This window comes from Arachis duranensis, chromosome 6, assembly GCF_000817695.3.
Source record: "Arachis duranensis cultivar V14167 chromosome 6, aradu.V14167.gnm2.J7QH, whole genome shotgun sequence".
NCBI classification, from domain to species: Eukaryota; Viridiplantae; Streptophyta; class Magnoliopsida; order Fabales; family Fabaceae; genus Arachis; species Arachis duranensis.
In genome coordinates this window covers 74,997,841-75,008,281 of record NC_029777.3, presented here as the reverse complement: position 1 = coordinate 75,008,281, position 10,441 = coordinate 74,997,841, and the positions used below count along the sequence as shown (strand labels likewise).

General features: G+C 29.0%; 1 protein-coding gene across 1 annotated transcript; it reads left to right on the top strand.

The window, feature by feature from the left end:
- Positions 1-343: 343 nt before the first annotated feature.
- Positions 344-10,149, top strand: LOC107494113 (1-aminocyclopropane-1-carboxylate oxidase homolog 1). The gene is made up of 3 exons (XM_016115141.3): positions 344-993; positions 2,625-2,946; positions 9,668-10,149. Exons 1-3 carry the CDS (start codon positions 431-433, stop codon positions 9,923-9,925), a joined length of 1,143 nt encoding a protein of 380 aa, XP_015970627.1. The 5' UTR covers positions 344-430; the 3' UTR covers positions 9,926-10,149.
- Positions 10,150-10,441: the final 292 nt, after the last annotated feature.

Here is a 10,441-nt window from a genome sequence, read left to right as displayed (position 1 = left end):
ATCTTTTCTTAAGGTAGCAAAGTAATATTAATAATAAAAAATATTATTTGTATATCAAAATCAGTCACTAAAATCAGCCACTAATGTATTAATATAAAATATATATGATTTAATTTATTTTTAGTGTATATTTATATTTTAACATATATTTGATACTGGTGGCTTGATGATTTTGATGGCTGATTTTGATATACATGCAGTATTACTAATTAATAATTACTTCAATTATAAACACTAAACTTTTATATTCTTATCTTCGTCCCTGCAACCAAACAAATTTTATATTTTTCTTTTGAGGACAACATTGTCTACGCAACTTTATTTGTAACCTTAAGGCGTTTTCAATCTCTTGAATATGGGAATATGCGATAATAAATACCAAAGTATCATTGACTTTGTTTCTCTCCCCTTCATTTAATTTGCTCATCTTATGTCCATGATCTTTAATATTGAATCCTCATCAAGCCTCTTAAACATGGAGGAAACAAGCACAATAGAAAAGTCGCATTCAGGTTATGATAGGATGAGTGAAGTGAAGGCATTTGATGATACAAAACTTGGTGTCCAAGGCCTAATAGAAAATCGGGTTACAAAAGTTCCACCTATATTCCATTGCAATGAACCTGAGTCAAATAGTAGCAGTAAACCAAAATCAAAGTTCAGCATCCCCATAATAGATATCAATAGTGGTATTATTGGCGATGATGTTGTGGAGAAGGTTAAGGATGCTTGTGAGAATTGGGGGTTCTTTCAGATCATAAACCATGGCATCCCAGTTCATGTGTTGGATGACATGATTAATGGAACTCGCATGTTCCATGAGCAAGATCCTGAGGTCAGAAAACGCTACTACACACGGGATCTTTCCAAGAAGGTTCTTTATGTTTCCAATTTCAGTCTATTTCAGGAACCTTATGTTAATTGGAGGGACTCACTTGGAATTTCCATGGCACCTAATCCTCCTAAAGATGAAGAATTACCTCAAGTTTGCAGGTTTGCGTGATGATGATAATAGTTTTGAGAAAATTTTACTCTCCTCCCATGCGAGATATTAAAATAATATTTTTTTTCCTTTATTTTATAAATCTATTTTATAAATGTACATTTTTTTAATTTTTTAAAAACGTCCTCTTTAATCCATTTTAAATTTGGTAAAAACTCAGGTGAAGTAGACTTTACGTGAAGTTGATATCTCAGAGTCATTAGATAAAAATTTAATCAAATCAGTCAAATCATCTAACAGCTCTCAAGTATTAACTTCACGTGAAGTTGACTGCACCTGAGTTTCTACCTTTAAATTTTTTATGTTAACTAATGTTAACTTTATCTATTTTTTAAAAAAAATAAATTATTTTTTGAAAAATACCCATTAACAAAAATTTTATTTTTTATCGTTAATTTTTGCTTACTAAAATACTATTTAATAAATTATTTTTTTATTGATTAAATTGTATTTTTACTAAAATATTTTAAAAAAATTAATGATTAAATTATTTTTTTTAAAATACCTACCCTTCAATAATTTTTTAATTATTAAATTATAATTTTACTAAAATTTTTGTTAACAATTATTTTTATATTTATTATTAATTTTTTGATATTAATATATATTATTTTAACATTAAATAAAAAAATATTACCACTGTTAATATGTATAATAATTAATATATATTGATATTGAAAAATAATTTTACTAAAATTTTTTATTTAATGTTAAAATAATATATATAAAGTTAATATTAGTTAACACAAAAAGTTTAATATGGATTAAAAGGGAGGTTTTTTAAAATTTAGAAGGGAGGAGAATGTGCATTTAGAAAATAAAAGAGAGAGAAATATCATTTTAGCATCTCGTAGAAGAGAATAGTGAAATTTTCTCTAGTTTTACTAATATAACCTAGTTTTGGATATTATGATTTCATGTTTTATTTGTTTAATTATTCTTTCGGTTTTATGTAAATATCTCAATTGTTACTGCTTTCATTTTAGTACTATGTTCTTGGTTAGATTCTATGAAATAATTAATATCAACAATACAATTTTTGTGTGGGAATACAGAAACTGTTAAATGTTAATCCTTAGTCGTCATAATTGCATTAGGGATCTACCTGTTCTGCTCATTTATTGCTGAAGATCTTCATTAAATTTAGATACAGCACTATATTGTTAGCTAATATGATAGTGTGAAGTCATTGTGGCATGCCTACGGGTTGAGTTCTTTTCTTGTGCTTAATTCGTACAATAATTAATTATTGATTTATATAATAATACTGAATTGGTAAAGTAATAGGTAAATTTGTGCTTTTTCTGAAGGTCTCAAATTGGAAAATAAATTTTTATTGTAAGGCGAAAATAAAATTATAATATTAATTTACTTTTGTATTACTATTAATATGGTGAAATCTAATGACGACTTCTTAATTTAATCAATATTTATATTTTTTTTAATGAACTGGCTTTGTCTATTGTAGAAGAAAAAAACCAATATATTTAAGTTGTTTTGTTTTAGTTCCATCATCATAAATTTACTCTCTTCTTTTTATTTTTCAAATTTTTCTAAAGGCAAAATACTACTTTGAAATTATCCATCTTCCATGATGCTCAACATAGGGTTATAAATGCAGGGACATTGTGATTGAATACTCAAAGAAAGTAAAGTCATTTGCTTCTACTTTGTTAGAGTTAGTATCAGAAGCACTTGGACTTAACCGAAATCACCTTCAAGAAATGGGATATGGTGATGGTTTCGTTGTTCTGTGTCACTATTACCCTGTATGCCCTCAGCCAGAGTTAACGATGGGAAATAGCAAGCACACTGACAATGACTTAATCACAATATTATTGCAAGACCAAATTGGTGGCCTCCAAATTCTACATCAAAATCAATGGATTGATGTGCCTCCCATCCATGGTGCACTTGTTGTCAACATTGGGGATCTTCTTCAGGTACGTTCATAATAATTTCATAGAACCTACATTTTCATGCAACTTTAACTTGGAGGAGTAGCCATTAATTATGATCACTACTAGACATATGCCAATTTTGGCTTAAGACCTATATATCCGATAGTAGCTAAATTCTGCTGGCTATAAACATTGGCTGCCAAATTTCCATCTAACCATGCCCAATTTTAATTGATGGCCTGGCCAAATGTTAAGGATCAATTTTTATTGGTCTCTATGTTGAAAACTGATATTTCAAATGGTAATTTAATTTGCAAATAAATGGAAAAATTAAAGTAGAAAAAAAAAAAGAAAGAATAAAAAGAAGAAGGAGAACGAATTAAAGTACAAACAATGTCAAATTAATGTTTTGTTGTGGGCAAAGCCGCCTTGTCATAGGATGAGTTCTAACAGTGGGAGGTAAGGATGACAATGGAGATTCATAAGCATGTGTATGGAAGGGTATAGATGAACAAGCAACTAATGGAACAGTAAATCAGTGGTAATTGCCTCAAAAACTTGATGGATATAGATTAAATTGTATAGAAAGTAAGTACGGAGTCGGACTTGTAAAAGGAAATTACATCAAGTATAACAGAAAGAATTGTAACAATTGAAATTATTGAGGCAGAAGGAATTAAAGAGTGATGGTCATGCACTCCATGCAGAACCTGAAGGAAAAAGCTGAAGGAATAAGAGGGAGGATTACACAGTGTTTGGTTCAAAAGAATAGGGGGAAAAAATATAGAGAAAGAAAATAGGTGAAAAATCAAATTTTTCATTGTTTGATTTACCAAAGAAAATGAAGAGGAAAAGAAAAATGCAGAGTGGGATTTATGGAAAACTTTTCTCTTCAACTATGAGATGAAAACTAACTCAAAAAGAGGAAATAATGATGCAATTACAGATTTATCCTCTACTTAATAAAAAAATCAATATTCTCCATTTCACTTTTTTTTAAATCTGAAAATCCATATCTTGTGTTCTTCCCAGTTTTAGAGCGTCACCAAATTTCATCTTTTTCTTAAATATAATTAAAGAGATTAATGATATAATCTATGAATAATTTTTATTAATCTTTTATCAAATTATTTACTTGTATATATTTAAAAAATAATGTTACATTTTTTGTTTACCATATTTAAAAGACAATAGAAGAAGATAATTTCAAAAAAATGTTGTTATTAACAAAAATAATATATTAAATCTTAAAATGTGTAATTTTACTCTGATATAATTTTCTATTTTCTTGCTTTTTCTTTCATACAAACAAAAGAAATTTTTTTCCTATTTTCTTTCGATTCATTTTCTTTTCATCCAAACAATAAATAAAAAAATCAACTTCTTTCTATTTTCTTTCCTCTCATTTTCTTTTCTTTCATTTTTCATCTTACATCCAAACAAACCCTTAGAATTACAGAAAAAAGAAAAATAGAGAAAGAGAGAAGGAAGAGAATTCTGGAGGAAGAGACAGTACCACAGCAAGCTACCATACATGATCATGTAGTCGGCTAGTCGCCTACTAAGTGTGTTCCCTTTTGCTACATCTCAACCCCTAAATTTTTGGATCGTGCGTAACGTGTTCACTCTCTCTAACTAACTTGGTCCCAATTTGGTCATTCTGTCCTTCATTAGAGCTCCTCATAATAATAGCTCCACTTTATTCGTTATAGGAAATAGGCGAAAATTTTGGAAGATATATATGGAATTGAAGCAAAATTCATTCCGTGGGAATAGAGATGAGGATAAAGATTCTCTATAAAAAAAAATTGAAGTTTAGGATCCTTGTCTCGAATAATTCTCGTTAATACCCAATAAAACTATGTTTTCCTGCAAGAACGAGAATGGGGTGAACATGAGAAGATAGAATTGAAAATGAAAATAAGGAGAATTTTTAGAATGTAAGATAATGGGTGATGGATTGTTTTCTGTTCCCATTATATTATATTATCATTCTAGTAGGAGAAGGGTTGTTCGCGGTGCGGTTTGATTCGATTTTAAGGGAAAAAGTCATCCGATCCAAACGCTTAATTTATGTGTAATGCGATTTAGATTGAATGAACTTCTTTTAGAAATTCGATCAGATCCGATCCGATTATAAGCAGTTTGGATCGGATTGGATCTGCGATTTTTTAAATAAAAAATAATAACTTTGTTTATAAAATTAATAACCTGTCCAACAATCCAATATAATAATAAAACGTAAATTCAATAAAACATTATAAAACAACATGTTCAAATGTCCAACAATCTAATATATTCAACAAGTATTGATAAAATAATAATTCTTCAGCATAAAAACAACTAAAAGAGTTTCAACAACACAAAATTAAGTAACATAACAATATCTTAATAAAAATATAACATAAAAAACTCCAAGCTGAGAGGTGAAGCATTGATCACTAATCAGATTCATCACCAAAGTCTTCTTAATCTATTAGTTGAGAAATTGACTCAAGTTCTACAATAAAATATAATAAAATAAATATTAATAACTTAAACATATTATTAAGTAATAAAGTTAACCAATATATGTAGATAAAATAAAACATAATAATAAAAAATATTACCTTTCTCAAGTTTTTCAAATTTTCCAAAAAACTTCTCAAGGTCAATTGGCAATGAATTGGTTCGAAATAAATTTTGTGCACAAATCAAAACTTCAATAGTTTTTAGGGTAAGAAAGCTCCTATATTGATTAAGCACTCTACCTACAATGTTAAAGGCAGATTCATATGCAACCGTTGACACAGGCATACCTAGAATATTCCTCGCAATTTGACTTAGAACAGGATATTTGTAATTGTTAACGCTCACATTCCACCAAGTTAAAATTTCAAAACTACTTGGATCAATTAGTTTCTCCGAAGACTCTATGAGATATAAATCCACTTCATTTATGTTGACACTCTCACTTATTTATACATCATTTTTAAATCTGCTGCAAAGAAAACATCATCAAAGGCACTATCATTTATATCCACATCTTGGCTGTGTTGTGCAAATTGGTGTACTTGATCACTATTGAGAGCAACCCTATAACTATTAAACAAGTCATTAAATACATTCTTTACCTTACCATATAAGAAATCAGCATCCCCCTTTTCGAATAATCTTTGAAAACTTCACTCAACAAACTTAATCTTGTATCTAGGGTCAAGTACCACACAACAAAAATCATCATATTTATGTTTGTCAAGTTACTCCAATATTTATCATGCTTTGCCTTCATTTTTGTAGCCATACCCTTAAGTAATATGTCATTACTATCAACCCAAGTCTTCAAAGAACTAAGAATTGAATAAAAGTGATGAAAATATGAAAAAGAGATCACAAATGTAGAACCCGAGATATTTTTAGTTACATCAAAAAAATTTTCAAAAACCTCACAAAGCATCTTGTATTATCCCAATCTTCATTCTTTGGAATGTCCCCTTACATCATTACAAACTCAGCATCCCTCTCACTTAATCTCTTAAAGACCTTTTAAAATTTTAAACAACTATCAACCATTATGTTAGTGGAATTATACCTAGTGGGATCATCTAATTTCAGACAAGAGCAGTCTTGGATCTTAACCTCTTTAATACAACTTTTAAACCTATCTGTGCGACTAGGAGAAGCAGCATTCCTAATTTTACTAATTGAAGAATGCATATCCTTCAAACCATCATTCACTACCAAGTTCAAGATATGAATACAACACCTAACATGCAAATGTTCACCTTTTAAAGGATGTGAATTTTAATCCTCTATTCTACCTATCGAGTAACAAATGACAACATCATTTGAACTAGCATTATCAACTATGATGCTAAAGATTCTACTTATTCCCTAGTTTAAAAGACATTTTTCTATCTTCCCACCAATTGTTTCACTTTTATGATTCTTGATGAGACAAAAGTGAAGAATTCTCTTTTGCAACTTCCAATCTTGATCAATAAAATGTGCAGTGAGACAAAGATAGTTTAGATTTTGTACAGAAGTTCAACAATCAGTGGTCAAATACACACTTTGATTTGAGTTTATAAAGACACTCTTTAACTTATGTTTTTCATTCATGAACAAGTTCCAACAATCCCTAGCAATTGAAATCCTGTCCGAAATATGGAGTTTTGGGTGCAAAACACTCATGAAATAACGAAACTGCTTTCCTTCGACAAATCTAAAAGGCAATTCATCTACGATTATCATTCTAGCATGAGCTTGTCTACATAAATCAGGATCAAATGATACAACAGTCAAACAATTACCCATTTCACTTCTTCTTTTTTAAGTTGCTACATAACAAGTATTTTTTGTGTGGGATCAAGTAAATCTTTTGAAAATTTTCTACACTGACGCAACAAGTAACTTTTAAGATTGTTATTACCATTTTTATGTGAATCAACTGCATAAGATGCTCCACACCACTTACATATAGACCAAAGTTTGAGACACTTTTATCTTTTTTAAAATGCTCCCAAATCCAAGATCTAGGTCAAACAGGTTTTTTAGTGTTACCTTTACTTAGGGATATTTGGGGTGCAATTTTGTTCGGTTTTAAGAAAAAAAGTCATCCGATCCGAATGCTTAATTTATATGCGATGCGGATTGGGTTGGATGAACTTCTTTTGTAAATCTGATCCAATCCGATTACACGGTTTGGATCAGCGATCTTTTAAATAAAAAATAATAACTTAATTTATAAAGTTAATAATCTGTCTAAGAATCCAAAATAATAGCAAAACATAAATTCCATAAAATACTATAAATCAACCTCTCCAAGTGTCCAACAATCTAATATATTCAATAACTCTTGATAAAATAATAATTTTTCTGCATAAAAACAACTAAACAAGTCTCAACAAAAAAAACATTAAATAACATAACAAGTATTAATAAAAATGTAACATAAAAAACTCTAAGCTGAGAGGTGAAGAATTGATCACTAATCAGATTCATCACCAGAGTCTTCTTCATCTATTAGTTGAGGAATTGACTCAAGTTCTATAATAAAATATAATAAAATAAATATTAGTAACTTAAAAATATTATCAAGTAGTAAAGTTAATCAATATATGTAGATAAAATAAAACATAATAATAAAGAACATTACCTTTCTCAAGTTTTTCAAATTCTTCAAAAGACTCCTCAAGGTCAATTGGCAGTGAATCGGCTCGAAACCAATTTTGTGCACAAATCAAAGCTTAACAGTTTATGGGGTAAGAGAGCTCCTATATTGATTAAGCACTCTACCTTCAGTGCTAAAGGTGGATCCAAAAGCAACCGTTGACATAGGTATAGCTAGAATTTCTCTCGCAATTTGTCTTAGAACAGGATATTTGTAATTGTTAAAACTCACTTTCTACCAAACTAAAATATCAAAACTACTTGGATCATCTGGTTTCTCCAAGGACTCCATAAGATATAAATCCACTTTATTTGTGTTGACACCCTCACTTGCTTATACATCATTTTCAAAGCTGCAAAGCGAACATCATCAAAGGCACTATTATCCATATCCACATCTTAGCTGTGTTGTGCAGACTGGTGTACTTGATAACTATTGAAAACAATCCTATAGCTATTAAACAAGTCATTGAATACTTCCTTCACCTTACCACATAAAAAATCAACATCCTCCTTCTCCAACAACTTTTGAAAACTCCACTCAACAAACTTAATCTTGTATATAGGGTCAAGTCCCACAGTAACAAAAAAAAAAAATCATATTCATGTTTCTCAAGTTACCCGAATATTTATCATACTTAGCCTTTATTTTTGTAGCTATATCCTTAAGTAATATATCATTATTATCAGTCTAAGTTTTTAAAGAACTAAGAATTGAATAAAAGTGATGAAAATATGAAGAAGTCACAAATATAGAATCCGAGACTCTTTTGATTACATAAAAAAAAAATTCAAAAACCTCACAATGCATCTTGCATTATTCCAATTTTCATTCTTTGGAATGCCCTCTTGCATCATTACAAACTCGGCATCCCTCTCACTTAATCTCTTAAAGGCTTTTTGAAATTTTTAAACATTATCAAGCATTATGTAAGTGGAATTCCACCTAGTGAAAACATCTAGTTGCATACAAGAGCAGTCTTGGATCCTAGTCTCTTTAATATAACTTTTAAACTTATCCATGCGACTAAGAGAAGCACGGAGGGCACGACAATTAATTAAATAATTTTAAATAATTATTTTTCGTTTTTTATGTATAGTGTTTTTTAACATTTTTTGTTTTTATGCCTATTTTAATAATCATTGTATTTTTTTAATATCTTAGGGACTTTTAATTAAGTAGAATAATTTTGTTAAAATAATTTTCTAATTATGCAACTTTAATAATTTATTAATATTTATACTAAAATCTTGAAAGAAAAAAAAATTGCCTACGTAAATAGTAGTTTTTAATTATTCATGGATAACTTATTATGGAATAAGCTAAAGACTTGAATAATGATGTGAATTTCATTCACTAATATAATCTCTTCTAAAGTTTAACTAGAACAACTGAAAGCTATAAAAGAAGGCAACAAGAATAATATATTGACATAGCAGAAATTGGTTTGCTATGATTACTCCAATGGGTTTTCGGCCTGTCCACAACTCGAGGAAAAATTAAAAACATAAAATACTTCTTGCTAGTTGCTAAATAAGCAGAAACAAGTAAAATATAATGACCCTATACTATTTTCAGTTTTATTTTATTTTATTTTATTTTATTGTGCAGCTTCTTTCTAATGACAAGTTCATTAGTGTTCAACACAGAGTCATAGCAAAGAACATAGGACCAAGAATATCAGTTGCAACCTTATTTAGGACAGATGATGAAGCAGGAAATAAGACATCAAAAGTGTTTAGTCCAATAAAAGAACTGTTATCTGAGGAAAATCCACCTATTTATAGAGACACAACTTTGGCAGAGTACACAGCACATTTTTATGCAAAGGGCATTGGAACTTCAACACTCTCACACTTCAAGTTGTGATTATTATGAACAACAAACAATTGAATCATCTTGTGTTCTACTGAACCAACCAAAACATAATTAAACTATATATGTTCTTTAAATTCAATGGATAAGGAGCGAATTGTCCGCTTCTATCTCCTATACCAATAGAAAGTATGCTGTTGCGTAAATCAAACAGATACACAACATTGTTATTCTATAATAATCTTTAAAAATTATATAATCTCCTCTACGTAATTATATATTTTGAAACACTTGGGGAGAACCTAGCGCTAAGATTATATATGTCTTTTAGTTTGTTCGTACAACATTTTCAAGAGGAAAAAAAGGCAATCCCCAAATTAGCTTATAACATTTTCTGTATGTATTAGAACAATTTGTCTCTATAAAAATTGACAAATTGATTTTAAAATGATTTTAATATTTTAAAATATTAGATAAATTAATCCGATAAAATGAAAAATTATTACTTGACATTTTTTTAAAAAGTTTATTTAAAAGAAAATAGTATAATTTATAAATTAAATTATTTAA